This window comes from Puma concolor, chromosome C1 (assembly GCF_028749965.1).
Source record: "Puma concolor isolate L17-30 chromosome C1, mPumCon1.1.hap2, whole genome shotgun sequence".
In the NCBI taxonomy this organism is placed as follows: domain Eukaryota; kingdom Metazoa; phylum Chordata; class Mammalia; order Carnivora; family Felidae; genus Puma; species Puma concolor.
In genome coordinates, this window is record NC_141674.1 from 93,855,153 (window position 1) to 93,871,615 (window position 16,463).

At 56.3% G+C, this 16,463-nt stretch overlaps 1 protein-coding gene across 7 annotated transcripts; it reads left to right on the forward strand.

Moving 5' to 3' along the window:
- The first annotated feature begins 320 nt into the window (after positions 1–320).
- LOC112864749 (putative transmembrane reductase CYB561D1) lies at positions 321–15,953 on the forward strand. 7 transcript variants are annotated; one of them, XM_086717769.1, is made up of 11 exons: positions 322–482; positions 2,399–2,464; positions 2,627–2,731; positions 3,136–3,343; positions 3,647–3,933; positions 4,521–4,603; positions 4,960–5,210; positions 6,002–6,200; positions 6,344–6,465; positions 6,956–7,751; positions 11,653–15,953. In XM_086717769.1, exons 1-11 carry the CDS (start codon positions 356–358, stop codon positions 12,154–12,156), a joined length of 2,748 nt encoding a protein of 915 aa, XP_086573895.1. In that variant the 5' UTR covers positions 322–355; the 3' UTR covers positions 12,157–15,953. The 7 variants fall into 7 exon arrangements, 6 of the variants coding, with proteins under 6 accessions (XP_086573891.1, XP_086573895.1, XP_086573896.1 ...); XM_086717770.1 differs by lacking the exon at positions 11,653–15,953 and adding an exon at positions 8,050–8,922; XR_015254965.1 differs by lacking the exon at positions 11,653–15,953 and adding an exon at positions 8,770–8,922 and having other exon boundaries at positions 323–482; positions 6,956–7,919.
- The last annotated feature ends 510 nt before the right edge of the window (positions 15,954–16,463 follow it).

Below are 16,463 nucleotides of genomic sequence, written 5' to 3' on the forward strand. Positions count from 1 at the left end.
TTTGGGGCTAAGGTGTGTATGCAGTGAGCTTGGAAGAGTGGGCTGGTAGCACAAAGAATGTATGCACAAGGGTTAGGAGAGGAGGTCCTGGGGCTTTGGTCTCTTTGCCCCCCGCATTTGTGCATTTTGCAGGGGCTTTTGCAGCAAGCACGGTAGGCAACAGCACGCCCTCCAAGACTACATTTCCCAGAAGGCTACGCGGGAGGGAGAGTGAGGGGCAGGCAACCTGTGCTGCGCTTGCGCAAAGAGTGAGCTGGAAAGGTGGGAGGGAGAGGGGAGGCGTGCCCGCGGCGGGGCTTGGGGGGAGGGGGCCGCGCGGCGGTGGCGCCGGGGCGGGCGCGCGTCCGCGGCGGTGATGGCGGTGCGTGAACGCGCGGCGGCAGCAATGGCCGCTCTGGAGCGGCGGGTGCCGAGTCTCGATGACTTCGCGGGACAGAGCTGGAGCTCGTGGGTGGAACGGGCCGACCTGCCCGCGGCCGACGGTGAGTGAAGCTCCCCTAGAGTCCGGGGACCCCATCACTGTCTCCCCTCCCCCTCTCCGGGCCCCCGCCAGCAGAGGGGAGCCGCCGACGGGAGCCGCCGTCCGGCTCCCCGGCCCCCCAAACAAAGGACCCGCCGGGTCCTAGTGCCCGCCTGCTCCGTCACCTTCGCGCCTCCGGGTCCTAGCGCCGGCTCACAGCCCGCAGCCCACCCTGCCCACCTCTGCTTCTGCCGGTGCCCAGTACCTGCCCCCACATCTGCTTGCCTTTATCTTTCTCTTCGCCTGCTGTCCTCTAGCTTCCGCCCCTCCTGCACCTGCCTAGGGCTTTCCCCGTCCGCAACAGTCCTCTCCACGTGTTTCCCACGCACCCCACTTCTGTGCCCCCCTCCCAACCCCCCTTGTTCTTTCGCCTTCTGCCCCACACCTCCTGCTCCTCCTCGGCGTTTGCCTGCCGGTTACAGTGCTACTGGACCACCCCCCCCCCCGCCCCCTCCGCATTAGTTCGTCGGTCCATCCATCAATCCATCCTCCCTTCCTCCCTCCTTTCGTCCATCCATCCCTCTCTGCCTGCAACCCTCAGTCCTTTCCCGGGCCTCTTGCTCTCCCTCTTGGCTCTCTCCCCTGACCCCCACCTTCTCTAGGCCCCTGAGTGCCTTTAGTAAGGGGGCTGACAGCCCCTTCTGCTGATCTTTGTCTCCTGGGCCCCAGGGGGCACCTGGCCTCGTGGCCTTTGGGGTGACAGCAGGCATCACAGCCCTGAAGAAGTTTGCAAGTGAGAAGAGGTGGAGGAGGAGACCGCATGGAGCGGTCTCTGATGACACTTGTTCTCCTCTGAGACATCCGACTCCCAGCTCAGTTCTGCCCATCACTGCATTTAAACGGACTTAAGAGTGGGAGCTGCCCCTTGTCTCTTGCATGCCTAACCCACTACCCCTCATATCTGGAGATTATGTAAGACTGTCAGCGATCTTCTCATCCTAGAAAGGGGCAAATCTATTAGTAGGCGTTAGAAGCACATCTAAGTGGAAGCCCAGGCTACCCCAGGACTGCCCCATGCTGGGTGGGCAAGGATGGGGCCATTGTCAGGGTCTGGGTGCTTTGAGAACCGGAAATGGAATCAGACGGGTTTGGTGACTCAGAATTGATTTTTTTTTCCAAGGGACAGGGAGGGGGCGTAGAGGAGGGGAGGGGAGAGGAGTGAGGTAGGGGGATGGGGGAAAGAGCTGCTTTGCACAGCTAAGATGTTTTTGTCATCAACCCAGAAACTGAGGTACAAGGGCAACCCTTGCCCAAAGCCCTCCTAAAGAGGGGAGGGGCTTGCATAGCTGACCAAGGGGACTTTGAAGATGCCATAGGACCCCCAATACAGCAGTTTCTGTGCTCTGTGACCATCCTGTCAACGCAGGACCTGAGAAGCTGGGTGTAACTTTGTCAGTGCCATGGTAACCCAAGTGGAACAAAATTGCATTCATGGGGATGGAGTCCTAGGAGAGTATATGTTTGGTATGGCACAGAGTAGCAGAAAGGACCCATCTAAGAAATCTCAAGAAGGGTATAGTAAAATATGCTAAGGATTGTTTCTCATTTAAATGGGGAAGCAAGCCCAGAAGGAGATTATAGTTACCCACAATCACTCAGCTAGTCAGCAGTGGAACCCTGACTTGCACCTTGGAGTGAAGGGTCCATAGGAAAGGTGCCAGGATCCCTTCTAATGGAATTAGCTCATTGCAGAGGTAGCAGGTAAAGGAAGAATGGGCGCTTGAAAATGACCCACTGAAAGCTTCTCCAAGTGGTCCTGAGCACCAGGAGCTTGTTAGGGAGTGTGGGCTTCCTATTGCTTGGCTGCCAGTGCTGGTTGGGTAGGAGTTGGGGCTTCTGGGGTAGGGGTGGGCCTTCTGAGCTGTGTTTCTCCTCCAGGGGCTGAGTTGGAGGAGAGTAACAAAAACACAAAGAAGTTGGATGCCATGACCCTCATTAAAGAAGGTGGGAGTTGACACACATTAGGGCTGGGACCTGGGGCAGATGGGGGGCTGCAGGGGTGGGGGTGGGGAGGGTATCTTCTGAGTGGGGGTAGGAGTGCTCTCTGATCTTACACGGAAACCCTGGGATCCCCAGCCCCAGTGATAAGGACTTCTGTCATTGCAGACATGTCCATCTTCGGGCACTGCCCTGCCCATGACGACTTCTATTTGGTTGTGTGTAACCACTGCAGCCAAGTGGTGAAGCCTCAAGCTTTCCAGAAGCACTGCGGTGAGGGGTGCCCTAGGGAGGAGATAGAGGGAACAGGGGAAGGTGGAGCACGGAACTCTGAGGACAGGGTCAGTTGGGAGGTCACGTGGGTAATAGGGGAAGGCGCTGGGGATCAGAAGGTCCTGGGGGCGGTTTCAGAGGATTGTGGCAGGTCAGAGTGATTGTTTGAGCAAAATTCTAGCATCTGGTGGAATTAGAGGAAGAGCTAAAAGGTTCAAGAAACTGGATCCTAGAATTTTTGAGTCTTGAAGGCTCAGATTCAGGTGGGAAGATGACAAATTTAAAATCTAGTCTTGGGAAAGTCCAGAGTTTGTATTGTGAGTCTATGAGCAGGGCTAGGAGGTTGGGGAAGGAGGCAGTTGATATCACTCACCTCGATTACTCTCTCTACCTCCTGGTGACAGAAAGAAGACATGGGCCCCTCAGCAAGCTTTACGCCCGGGCCCCACCCCCACCTCCAGCCCCTGCCAGCTCTCAGAAATGCCATGTAGTGAATGGGCAGGGCCCAGCTTGTAGGGCCCCAGGTTCCACCAAAACCTCCAGGGAGAAGGGCCAGGGGTCCCGGAGCCGTGGCCACCAGCCTCCTGATAAGACACAGAAGGACAACCTCTGGTAAGGAGAGGCTGGAGACTCCCTGAGACCAGCCTTGACCCTGACCCTAGCCCAGGGAGGGATTAACACAAATGCAGGCAGCTGTGGGGCCATGGGCACTGCTCACAGCAGGAGGCAGCCAGCTCTCTCTGCCGCTCCCTTCCATATGTTCCAAGGAATATGGGGTCCCCTTTTCCCATGTTCTGCACCCCTGCTGGAGCCCACCCAAATTCCAGGGCTGGGAAGGAGATGGCTCTGGGCTAGAGTCCAGGGCCCAGGCCCAGCCCCCCTGCCCCCCAGCCCACACCCTCTCTCCATATGTAGCCTTTTCGTGCCTGTGGTGAATCTGGAGAAGATGTCCAGTCTCCCGAAGCCCGATGGACACGGAATCAGGGTGGCCCCGCCCTCTGCTTTCCTCAGCCAGCCTGGCGGCCTCACCAAGGACTCCCCTGGAAAAACCCCCATGGCAACCCCTTCTAAAGAACCTCCTGGGAGAGAGAGCATCGAGATGACCCCCAGCGAGGGCCCCAGTCACCGGGCTGAAGGCAGCCCCCCTGAAAAGGAGCCTGGTGGGGCCAGACTGCCCCCCAAAACCCACCGGAAGATGGCTCGTAAGTAGTCATGATCTTGGGGGTCAGGAAGGTAGAGTGGGAACCCTTTTGGACTACTTTGTCCTTGGACCTGACGGAAAGGGGTCAGGAACGAGTGGGCCCGGCCATCACTGGTTGCAGGGTACGGGAGCCCATGGTCACCCCTTGATGTGGACACGTGCTTAAACTCCTTGCTTTCTAGGAAGGCTCTCTCCAGCCCAGGTTTCCTGATCAAGGCTAAGGGAGCTTATGCTTGGGCATCACCCTGGGCTGTTGACCTTTAGCTCTTTTCTCACCTAGATCCAGGGCACCCGATCGCTCCCACAGCTGGTTTCTCTGGCATCCCACATACCTGTGGCTGCTTTTGTTTCTTGATATGTGTTGCCCTGTTTTGGACTTGGCATTGCTAAAAGGAGGGCCTGGGCTGGGCATGGGTATGGGGATAGTTCTTTTGCCCAGCAGGGAGCTGGTGGTGCTGGGAGGCGTTTCTCTGGGAGGCCGCAGCCCTGGACTTGACTGCCAGAGGCTCTTGTGTCTCAGGCCCAGCTCTCCCTAGGCCTTTCCATGGGAAATGGCCAGGGGGTTCACAGGAACTGTTTTCCCCACAGGGAAGGAGTGCGACCTCAACAGGCAGTGTGGGGTAATAAACCCAGAGACCAAAAAGATCTGTACCCGCCTGCTAACCTGCAAGGTAATCCCAGTCCCACCGCACCATGAGGGATAGCACACACACAGGTTCTGGGCAAGGAGAGAAACCACAGCGTTAGCCAAGATCCAGCTCAGGGGGTGGGAGTAAAGCCCCAGTGAAGCAAGGGGAGAGGAGGCTGTTCTCAGTGGGCCCGCGGTGGAACAGTAGGTAGGGGTGGCTTCCAGATTGCCCCACTCCAATGGAAGGTTCTGGTCCTTTGGGGGAGTGAAACAAAGACACACAAATACACCCACAAACATACTCACAGCCCCCTTCTCCACTTGCCCAGGCTAGAGCACACTGCTGCCTCTTACTCCTGCTCAGCTCACACCCCCTCCCCACCCTTCACCCTATTCTAGATCCACTCAGTGCACCAGCGCCGGGAGGTCCAGGGCCGAGCCAAGGACTTTGATGTGCTAGTGGCAGAACTGAAGGCCAACTCTCGCAAAGGGGAGTCTCCCAAGGAGAAGAGCCCAGGGCGCAAGGAGCCCACTCTTGAGCGCCCCTCCCAGGAGCCCCCCTCTTCAGTCCAGGTTGTGGCAGCGGCCGCCCCCAGCAGCACCTTCTCTGCTCGCGCCAAGCAGACCTACCCATACTGTGCACTGCCCAGGTAAGTCCAGGATCCAGTCCCCCATCTGGGGACACTTGGTCTGAAACCATCAGGGACCCCGGAAGATCGACCCAGGGAGTCTCACTCTGCCCTGAGTTGGGGGGATACCTGGGGACCCCCAGCAGTGGTGTGGAAGTAGGGGACTACCTGCTTCTAACCAAGCATACTGTAGTACCTCAGCCTCTGTGTAGCTTGCCAGTTACAGTACCTGGGATAAAAACATTTTCCCAGCTGCTTCTGACAGGCCAAAACTTGTAACTGGGGAACCGAAAGGGTCAGGGTCCTGGGTGAGGCAGTCCTACTGTATTCATTCACTGGCCCCTTCGTGTGCAGAGGCTGCGCTGGAGCCCTGGGAGAGCCTGCCTTGCCGGAAGGAGACACATGCATCTCTGCCTGTAACACAGGGGGCAGACGTGAAACAGGCTCAGCTCACAGACAGGCTCATGCAAGAAGGGGTTTGAGAGAATTGACTGGGCTGACCAGAGCTGGGTGCAGTTAAGCTCAGAAGATTTTCTGGAGGAGGCAAATCTGGAGCAGATTCCTCCCCCCCCCCCCCCCAGGAGGCAGGGCCTGGGAAGTGAAGGGGCTGGGGAGAGGATCCCTTGGGAGCTGTGGCCCCTGACCTTTCCGGCTCTTACAATGTGAGCTCTGTTGTTCCCTCCCTTCCTGTCCTCCTTCCTCTTTGTCTGATTGCCCAGCAGGGTGTCTGCCCTGGCTGTTCAGGGACACCCCCACCCCAACCCACTCCTGTCTCAGTCTCATCGCCCTCACATCCCCTTTGGCCCTTCCAGGTCCCGGGCCTCCTCTGAGAGTGAGTTGGATGATGAAGGCCCCTGTGGTGGTGATGGGGACCCAGGCCTGTTCCCCTTTCCCCTGCCCCGGGGTGGGGCCCAGGCCTCCAGCGAGGAGAGTGAGGAGGAGGGGACATCTGACGACCTCCACCTCCCCCCTGACTGCCATTATGCAACCCGGCCCCCGCGGCCACAGGCGGTAAGGACCTGGGGCAGGGACCTGGGGTGGGGGGTGGCCCAGCCCTCCTGGCCCACAGTGCGGGGAGGAGGTCAGATCCTTTGTACAGGAGCCCTCCCTGCATCCCAGGCCCCGCTAACCATGGACCTTCCTTCTGCCTCTAGTTCTGCACGTTTGGGAGTCGGCTGGTGAGTCCAGGATGCTACGTGTTTAGCCGCCGGCTGGACCGGTTCTGCTCAGCACTGAGCTCCATGCTGGAGCGGCACCTCAGCTCACACATGTGGAAGTGAGTCTCTCAGGCCCAGAACTTTCCTCCCTAGACCTCAAGCCCCAGACATACGTGAGCTTCAGAAGCCCTAATTCTTCTCACATACCTATGGATGTGGTTCGGCGTTTGTCGGGAAGACCCCAGATAGACCGAACAGGAGGCGGGGAAACTTGGCAGCCTGAAGCTGGGCTAAGGCAGGGCATGGGTGGGCAGTCTGGGAGGGAATCCCGACTCTTAGCCATCACTTCCAGTACCTCTTGGGTGACTAGGGATAGGGGATGTCCAAACTGAAATTTGAAACGAGGTTCTTAATGGGTGTGTATACTAGTTCATTCCTGCTTATCCCTGTGCTGTCTTCCTAACCCTCAGTTCCAGTGTCTCCCAGCAGATGGCAGCAAGGCCGGGGCTCTGTGGGCCATCTCTAGGTGGGGCGGAGAGACTGGTGTATGTCGGAAGGGAGGGCCTCTTGTTTGCTTGGCATCTCAGTGGAGCTCTCTCTCTGCTGCAGGAAGATCCCACCGGCGGCTGAGCCTCCATCCCACCTTGTCAGCTCCGTACTCGCTGCTCCCCTGAGCCCATCCTCTACTGGCAGCTGCCCCCGCCTTCCAGGCCCACCCCTCAGACCTGCCTGCCCAGCCTCCACGCCCCCCGCCAAGGACGGCCTTGTCCCCAGCTACCCTGCAGGCTCCCCCAGTGTGGCAGCTGCCTGCAGCCAGGCGGAGTGCATGGGCGGGAGCCAGGCCATCACCTCACCACTGCCTGCCAACACGCCATCCCCATCCTTCAGCAAACTCCCGCCTTCGAAGGCCAGCAAGTCGTCCAAAGGCAAGGATGGGGCTGAGGTGGAGGCCCCTTCTCGAAAGCGAAAGTTATCACCAGGCCCCACTACTTTCAAACGGACCTGCATCCTGGATCCCCCTGGAAAAGGCAAACCCTCTGGCTGCCGGGGCCTCTCGGCCAAGACTAAAACTGCCCTGGGCATGGGGCTTAATGGGACAGTGGGGCCAAGAGTGAAGCGGGCAGGGCCCCTGGACTGTCGGGGTTCCCCTCATCAGCCCCCTACTCCAGTCAAGGCTTCTCAGCTGGACAACCGGGGAGCGGCTGGACACCCAGCCAAGGCCCTGCCAACCAATTGCCTCTCTGAGGAGGAGGTAGCCAAGAAGCGGAAAAATCTGGCCACTTACTGCCGGCCAGTGAAGGCCAAGCACTGCCAGGCTGGCGCCCCTGCTGATGCGGCCTGTTCTGTGCGCCGCAAGAAGCCGGGTCCAGCCATGGCCTTTGAGGAGAAGTGTTCTACACTGAAGGTACCAGCCCAGCTCCCTGAAGAGCATGGGCAGGGAAAAGTCAGGATGGACGAGGGTAGAATACACAGTGGGGACCTGACACAGAGAAGGTGCTAAGTAAATGTTTGTGTAGGGAAGGGATGAAAGAGGAAATTGAGACAGTTCCTGGGCCATCTTCTCTAGGGAGAGGTAGGTCAGCTCTTCGAAAGGTAACCTAGCTTTTGTTTGATGGGCCTCCCTCTATCTCCAGCCCTCTCCCTTGAGCTAAAGAGATGCTGCCTCTCCCCTGCCCCGACACCTGCTTCTGTTTTAATCAAAGGGCCACTTTCTGAATTGGCTGTGGCCTTCACACCAGGAACTAGAGCTACCTCTGTCCCCTGAAGGAAAGGCAGTTGGACTCCATGAACTCTGATGGGAAAGGTTTGGGCAATGGGGTGGAGTCTGGGTTGCCAAGCTGTGGCCCGACATGCTGGGCAGCAGGATGGGCAGGCTGGTCCAGTTCTTTGGTTCTGCCTCTGGGCATCAGGGCATGCAAGGGCAGGAACACCACCCAAGGTCCACATACGTCTATGTGTCCACCTTGCACATGTGCCCACTTCCGGGTTTTCAGGGGCTAGGCGAATTTTCCAGGGTTTCTGGTAAAGCTAGCAGCCAGGTTTATGTGCCTCTTCTGATGGCAGCCCTGGAGTAGCATTATATGGGCTACCCATTTGATCTCAGCCAGGAGGGACTTATTGGCGGTGAGACAGGGGATGCCCTTCCGGTTCAGGCACGGGCCAGACGTGTACCAAATCCTCTGGCACCCATATGAAAGGGTTTGGGGCAGTGCCCCACAAGTGTGTGCATGTGTACATGGGTGTTTTCAGGCTGTCCCTGTTGGGCTGGCATTCATCTCTCCCTTCACCCTTCACCCGGCTTCCCTCACCAGCCCAGCAGGAGAAAAGCAAGCTTTAGCTCCAATGGTCCACACAGTGCACGGGTAGGAGGCCTGCTAGGCCCCCCAGCCTGACCGTGTCTCTTGCCTCTTGTCTTCCTGCAGTCTAAAGCCCATTAACAAGAAAGTGCCTGCCCACTGCGATGGAGCCGCCAGCACCTCCTCCCCTCCAGATCCGGGCCCCAGGCTGCTGCCGCTTTTTATAACTTTATATTATTTTTTTTAAGAAAAAAAAAAAAACTCTTTAAAATACCTCAAGACTGTCTCCCTGTTCTGTTGCTGCTAAGAAAATGTAAAAACAGAAACGTAGAAAAGGAAGGAAAAAGATGTAATAAAATGAGTGTCCTTGCTGTCCCCATCCGCACCCCAAGAGGCCAAGATGATGGGCAGCCAGACTCCAGCTCCCATCTCTTGCCTGCAGATGTCTCTTAGCTCTTATATTTTTGTCCTTTTAAACAATGTGTAAATGGCTGGGGTTTGTGTCATGGGGGCAGTCTTCTCTTCAGATAAGATGATGAGGCATGTCGCTCTGAGTGAGCAAGGCTAGCCAGAGTCTTTACCCCAGAGATGACTCCAGTCATCAAGGGAAACTTGACGGGGTGGGGAGCCACATCTCTGGCTCTACTCTCAGGTCTTTGCCCTGAACCTCTGCGGGAGTCAGCTAGGGCCCTTCTCCAGTCTTTCAGCCTCCATCCAGTCCTGGGCCTCCATCCCATCTCTGAATTATTGCCTCAGTCTCTTCAGCTGTTCCTGCCCTTCCCGCCTCTCACTAGCAGCCTTATTTTCTCAACCACTCGGGGAGCTCGAATTGAGTTGGTAACTGCTCTAAGGATGTCCGTGATTTCTGCGGGACAGCCTGTTTTGGTCTCTCTGTCCGTAGCCTGTGGGTTTGCCCTTCAGGAAGGGATAGGGTCTCTCCCAGGTAGGCCTCCTTAAGGTGAACCACACCTTTTTGGAGGCAAGAAGGGGAAGGGTATGATCACTTACAGAACTTCTGGTGTGGGAGGCAGCAGGAATGTGGGAGGACCTGGTCCCTCAGGATCACCTGGCTCCCCAGGACTGAACAGATGGTGTGGAGGTGGGAAGGGCTGCGTGTGCCCTAGTTCTTCCCTTTATCTCACTGGAGACTAGTGCATGTCCCTCCTTTGGTCCTCAAACCTGAACTCACCAGGCACAGGGCACTATTTTTTGGCCTTGTCCTTTCGGTCTCTTTGCTTTTAGGCGGAAAAGACTCTTATTCCCTTAACAAGCCAGAAGAAGGGATGGCAGGAGGGTGTAGGCAGGTGGAGAAATCCAGTGTTTCTAGAAGACTGTTCAAACCACTGGTCTCACGCTCTTGGTTCAGTGTACGAAGTTTGTGATTGGGGTTTGGGTGGAATCAGTTACCATACGTGTAATTTCCACAGGCTACTTGAGGCGTAAGTCCTTGTGGACAGAAAGGTGCAAATGAGGTTGACCGAACAAACCAGGCTGGTCGCCTGCTGTCGGGTCCCCTTCTGCCCCCAGGGCTCCCTAGGGCCGACGCGCTTTCCCCCCAGCCCACAGAGGGCGCTGTGGGCGAGTCCGCCGTACTGCCGGCGGCGGCCCGGGGAGGGGCCTCTCCCGCCGTCGCGGCCGCCTCCGCGATCGCAAACCCGGAAGACGCGCTCTAGCAGCTGTGAGTGTGCGCCGGCCCGGCCATGCAGCCCCTGGAGGTAGGTCTGGTTCCCGCTCCAGCGAGGGAGCCGAGACTGACCCGCTGGCTGCGGAGAGGCAGTGGGATCTTGGCGCACCTGGTGGCTTTGGGCTTCACCATCTTTCTGACTGTGCTGTCCCGGCCGGGAACCAGTGAGTGTGCAAGGCGGGGCGGGGCCAGGAAAGGGGGCGGAGCCGGGATGCTGGAGGAGCGGCGCCTGGAGCGCTCGGAGAACTGGCGTGGGGACCCCCGCAGTGGTGGGGGGAGGCGTACTGTGGAAGGGTAGTAAGGGCGTGGTGGGGCGGGTCCCCGGGAGGTGGGTCCTGGAAGGATCCGACTCTGGGTGCTGGGGTGGAGAGGCAGACACTGAACTGACCTCAGCTCATCAGAAGCAGAGACCCTCATGGAGAATACAAGCAAAGAAGACCAAGGTTCATTCTAGGACTGGGCTGACAGCTGCGAGGTGCCGAATGGGGAACACAGGCCAAATTGATGTATATTTGTCCCCTTAGTTGGTCATCGTAAGGCCCCTTGATTGCTCCACTTTGCACGGAGCTCCTGATTCGTGATTGGAGCTGGGGATAGTACACTGACCTTTCCCCTATAGCCAGATTTTTTGGGCTCCAGCCAGCCACAGGGGCAGAAACAATGGTGCCCAGCCGATAGTCTGTTCTCTTTGATTCTTAGGTCTTTTCTCCTGGCACCCTGTATTCATGGCCTTGGCGGTGAGTTTGGGCTTCTTTTCTGCAGCTGATTCGTTAGAATATGCCCGTAGGGAAGCATCCAGCCTTCCGAAGGCGTGCAGCCTTTCTGAGGCTCAGAGAGGTGGGGGAAAGAGCAAGGGCCCCATCTTTCTCTGCAACCTATGATTGGGAGACATGGAGGGCCGGGCTGTAGTTAGTATCAAGTGGTTGAAGGGGGTTGGGAGAGTATGGAAGATGTATCTTTCTCCCCTATGGTCTGAAAGGAGGAAGTAGAAGGGGTGTTGTCCAATCACACCCCCAACACCCCTACCCCCTCAAAGTTCAGGAACTTGCTAAAGATTTGCTTAATATTGGTCAAGAAGTGGGAATCATTGCCTGTGGAGGAGGAGGAGGAGGTAGGGCATGGATGTCAGCCTGAGTGATAAAACTTCCACTCGAGTGTTGATTCTCCATTGTGCCCAGAAATCCTGACCTGTGATGCAGGAGGTCCTGGTGGGAGTTCTTTGGCCTCCACCCTTTGTACTCCCTGTTTGGATGTATGAGAGCACCCCTTTTTTCTTAGGCCTCCAAGCTGGCCTGAGGCTCATGGGCCCTCTCCTGTGTTCACAGTTCTGCCTCTGCATGGCTGAGGCCATCCTGCTCTTCTCGCCTGAGCACTCCCCGTTCTTCTTCTGCTCCCGAAAGGCTCGGATCCGACTCCACTGGGCAGGGCAGACCCTAGCCATCCTCTGTGCAGCCCTGGGCCTGGGCTTCATCATCTCCAGCAGGACCCGCAGTGAGCTGCCCCACCTGGTGTCCTGGCACAGCTGGGTAGGCGCTCTGACCCTGCTGGCCACTAGTGGTCAGGCACTATGTGGGCTCTGCCTCCTCTGTCCTCGAGCAGCCAGAGTCTCAAGGGTGGCTCGCCTCAAGCTCTACCATCTGACTTGTGGACTGGTGGTCTACCTGATGGCTACAGGAACGGTGTTCCTAGGCATGCATTCAGTGTGGTTCCAGGCCCAGATCAAAGGTGCAGCCTGGTACCTGTGCCTGGCACTGCCCCTCTATCCGGCCCTGGTGATCATGCACCAGATCTCCAGCTCCTACTTGCCAAAGAAGAAAATGGAAATGTAAGTTCCTCTGAACTTTGAATGTAGGTGGGACACTTGCCTTGGACTTAAATGTTTCCTCTGGTGACCTTCAAGGGATCCACTTCAGAAGTGGTAGGATTTTTGTACTTCTTAGCTGGGCCAGGGGCCACAGAAACCCAAACTGCTATTGCTGACGACGATTCAGGGGGCCCAAATGGGGAAATATACTGGGTGCAAGTGGAAGGTGATTGGAGCGGGGGGGGGGGGGGGGGGGGGGCCTTGGTCCTGAAGCCTCCACTCTTGATGGGACACAGAAGTGTTGGGCGGCGGCGGTGATGGTGTTGGCAGTCATTTCTTGCCTGTGCTCCTGATGGAGAGTTGGGTTACGGTAACTTATGAATGAGCACAGTGGCTCTTTGGGTCTGTTGGAGACAGCAGTGTGGAGAGAGCCCATGGGTTATGGTTCCTGTAGGTTCTAATGTGCAACGTTAGGCAAGTCACATGCCTCAGGACCTCAGTTTCCACATCTGTGTCATGGGTGAGTTTCTAAACAATCTCCCAATATTCAGTGTCTGTCAGGTTGATGTCACAGAACACTCTCCCCGCTCTGGAACGGTGGCTGGACCACTAAGCAGACTCAGGATGTGATTCATACATTTGTTATTCTCTTATCCCTCTGAAGGGACAGGTCTGTCTTTGTGACCTTCCAGGAATCTGTACCAATTTGGCTCCTGGACTAGGGCACAGAAGGTCAGGCACTGTGGAAAGAAGGGTCCCATGTGAGGCTCTTTTGAACTCCAAGACAGTAAAGGCACTAAAGTCACTTTAAAGCTTTTGAAGGAGCAGAAGGGCATTGGCCTAACCAAGCCTATGGCTCCTGGCTGGGTGTCTTAGCTCAGTTAAGAACTTCCTTCAGCCCACCTCAGAATCTGGGCTTGAGGGCTGCATGTCATGGGTTTGCACCTTCCCCGACATGTGTTCTCAGTGGCAAAGTAGTCCTGAGCTTCTCATGTTCAGCCCTTCCTAGGGCTCACATTCTTGCCTTAGCACATAGCTTTATGTAGGTATTCTGAAACTTTTAGAACAAACTAAGAGCTAAGGAAGAGGGGTAGGGCTTTTCTGATCTAGGGAAAACAAAGTCTCCCTGGTCCCTTTCTCAGCTAAGCTTTTCTCAGTTGCGGTCTCTTGCCAGCTCTTTGGTCTAGGAGGGGGCTGAGTTTGTTGCCAGTTGGCAAAAAAGGGCCGGGTCCTCTTCCCTGCAGAGACCCCTCCTTGTTCCAAACTGAAGCTAGTTCCCCAGACCATTCTCAGTGGTGAGGGTTGGATGCCGGACTGGTTAACTGTGATCTGGCTTGGTCGCAGAGATGGGACCTCCATAGATCATGACAAGGACTGAAGATGGCTAAGCCAGAAAAGCTGATGTTGAGGCAAGTAAAGACAGCTCAGGGGATACTCTGGGAGGTCTGGGTATAGGGGCTGGAGCTCCAGGTCCCAGGAGCAGGGCAGGCGTTCCTAGATGGTAATAATTTAGATGTCCCAGGTCTTCCTAAGATGTAAGAGCTTCCTGTCTGGGTGGCTCGGAAGCAAGGAGGTTGGTATGATTTAACAGTCCAGGAATTGGGACTGCGAGGGCACAAGCGTCCTCTGAGTGGATCTCATTGGGTCAGATGGCATCTCCAGGAGCTCTCCAGACCCAGAGCATCTAAAGGGGGTCTCTGCTGTTCAGAGGGTGATTATACCTGTCTCATTGTCTGCTCTTCTCTCTCAAACTACCCAATGTGGTCTAAACTTGGAGAAGATGGTTCCTGGGGCATTCTTCCCTAGTGTCACTTGGATCAGGGACTCCATCTCCTCTCCCCCTGTCACAGCCAGTGCTGGGAGTCCCATCCTGTCTACAGCAGGGTGACAGGGCCGGTGAGGTTCACCAGCTTCTGCGAGCCAAGCAGGCAGCGCCATAAAGCCTGAGCCTGCCTGAGGTGTTGCCTCCTCCCAGGTGGTGCGGGGGCTGGTGGGCGGGCGGGCAGGCGGGCTGACAGCCGGCAGTTTGCGTGGGCTGTGCCAGCTGATGTCTATTCCCAGCCCTCGGAGGAAGGGGGAAGTCATTTATATTCTGCAGGAGGAAGGGGCGCCAGCTGTCACCTATCTGACCAGGAGGCCTGGAGGGCAAGGGCACAGGGCCGAGAGGAGGGCACAGGTGGTCTTCTGCTTAGCCTGACTGCAGTATAGGGAGTAGGTCACCAGGAGGAGCCCTTCTTCCCGGTTGGCCAGGTTGTGGGGGGGACTTCCGCCCCCCTTCTCTGAATCCCATCACCACCTGCCCTCACATCCTGGGCCAGCAGCTGGACAACCATTAGACCTCAGTGCCAGGGCACTCTTCCTCCAGCTGGGAAGAGGTAGCTGCCTGCTACATATGCCTCCTGCTTGTGTGTTTCCTCCTCCCTACACCCTCTGTTACCCCCACCTCTCTTTATCTCCCCATCTGGGATATTAGCTGGGCTCCTCAGCAATGAGGCAGAGGCCTTGGGGGAAGAAGCGAATGTCTACCCTTTTGCCCTTGTTCCCTGGCTAGGGAAAGCTGCTAGTAGTCAGCCTGTACTGTCTTTTTTAAAAAAAGCCAGGGTGCTCAAATTAAAAAAAAAAAAAAAAAAGCATGTCATTTGCACAAATTTGCATATCAGGCTCACTAAGACTTGATTCCAAATATGATATTTTAAACTCAACCTTGAGGACATTAGAAATGTAGATGTTTTTTGTAACCAAATCCAAATGGTAACAGGATTACCAGTCTGGGTTCAGACCCCTCCCCCAGCCCCCATCTTTCCCGTAACCACTCCCCTTGAGCCCCACCAGAGCTGGGGTTGGTGTTGAATGGCAGGAGCCCTGTGTCTTGGGGAATTAATTCTTCCAGCCTCACCTTCTTGGCTGTTCAGCTGCATCAAAGGTAGGCCGCCGCCCCTTGCCAGCCTGTTTCTCCTCTCCCTAGCATCTCACAGGGCAGACTGCCCATCCCAGTCCCTGACACCGGCCTGTCCCTTCTTTCTCATTGTCTCCACCCTTCCACCCCCGTGCATGGCTGCTCTGGGTCTTGTTTTTCAAACCTCACTGTGGGAGATCTAGGCATCTTCCCTGAGCCAGCTGGCTGCTGTGCCAAGGCCTGTTCAGAGTTAACAATAATCATTAGCTGCACAGTGCTGGGGCCTTTCAGCTCCAGGGCTCTAGGCACTTGCAGGCTGAGTCAGCCAGCCCTCACCTTCCCCCTCCTTCTGGGCAGCTAGAGTGTAATGGAATGGGGAGGGGGTGGTCAGAGTCTCACTTCCTAACCATGGCTTGAGGCTGCTTTCCTTTGGGAGTGGGCCTTGAGCTTCCTCTGGGTATATTACTAAGGCCTTTTCACCTGACAGAGATCAAGACGGGAACACAGCGTAGGCTCTGCTGAGAGTGGCAGTGGCCGTCATTGACCCTGAACCTCCAGTACTCCTGTCCTTCCTTCTGTTATCTGTCTTAACTTCCAGAGGACACCCCTGGTCCTGATGCCCCAATCTCAGCATTTCTGGTGGCCCTTTGCAACCTTAGGGAGCAGGGAGGCTTCTGGGGTAGTGCTCCACTCTTCCTGTATCCGGTTGACCTAAGAGCCTGTGTATCATGCAGTAAAAAGCACATTGACCTGGGAACCAGGAGGGCTGCAGTCTACATTTGCTCAGCTCCTAACACTGGTGTGGCTGTGGGCAAATCACTTACTGTTTGACCTACCTCACAGGGATGTTGTGAGGGTTTGATGAGAAAATGCATGTTAACAGGCATTGGAAAGTCCAAAGTATTAAATGTAAACAGGTGATAGTATGTTCTTGTCCTTGACTCTTTCATTCAGCCTGGCTCTGGGTTTGATGCTTCTTTTATAGGGAGGCGATAAACAGTTACAGCTAAGATGCTTAGAGGACCCAAGTCCCTGGCAGCTTGTGTCGTCAGCCATCCCGAGAGCACACACACATTTCTTCCTTCTAGATGAAAGGTCAGCTCTCATCCACTCCTGTCAGGAAAGCCACCAAGCCCGGCAAAGCCAGCCCTAAGTGCTGCTGGTTTCAAGGCATGGGGCTGGTGTAAATCCGGAAATCAGTGCAGTTGTTCCCTCATCCAACCTGAAGTTCCTGGAGCTGGTCTGTCTGAATCTCTCCTACCTAATTCTGCACTTCTGAGGGAAAAGTGGAGCAGGCAAGCCAGGGAGGCAGGAGCGATAGTAACGGACACAACACTGCCACCCTGACTCTCTGGTTTCCCCTGTAGCCCCAGGCTGAGCAAGGCCCGCCTCAGGCCCTCATGCCCGGCACAGGAGATGTAGAGCTGACACGCGGC

Excerpts from the sequence above, each read along its gene's own strand:
- LOC112864749 (XM_086717769.1), top strand. The coding sequence starts at position 356 with ATGGCGGTGCGTGAACGCGCGGCGGCAGCAATGGCCGCTCTGGAGCGG. Across the intron at positions 2,732-3,135 it reads AGCTTTCCAGAAGCACTGCG|AAAGAAGACATGGGCCCCTC; the intron begins GTGAGGGGTGCC and ends TCCTGGTGACAG. Across the intron at positions 6,201-6,343 it reads GGCCCCCGCGGCCACAGGCG|TTCTGCACGTTTGGGAGTCG; the intron begins GTAAGGACCTGG and ends TTCTGCCTCTAG.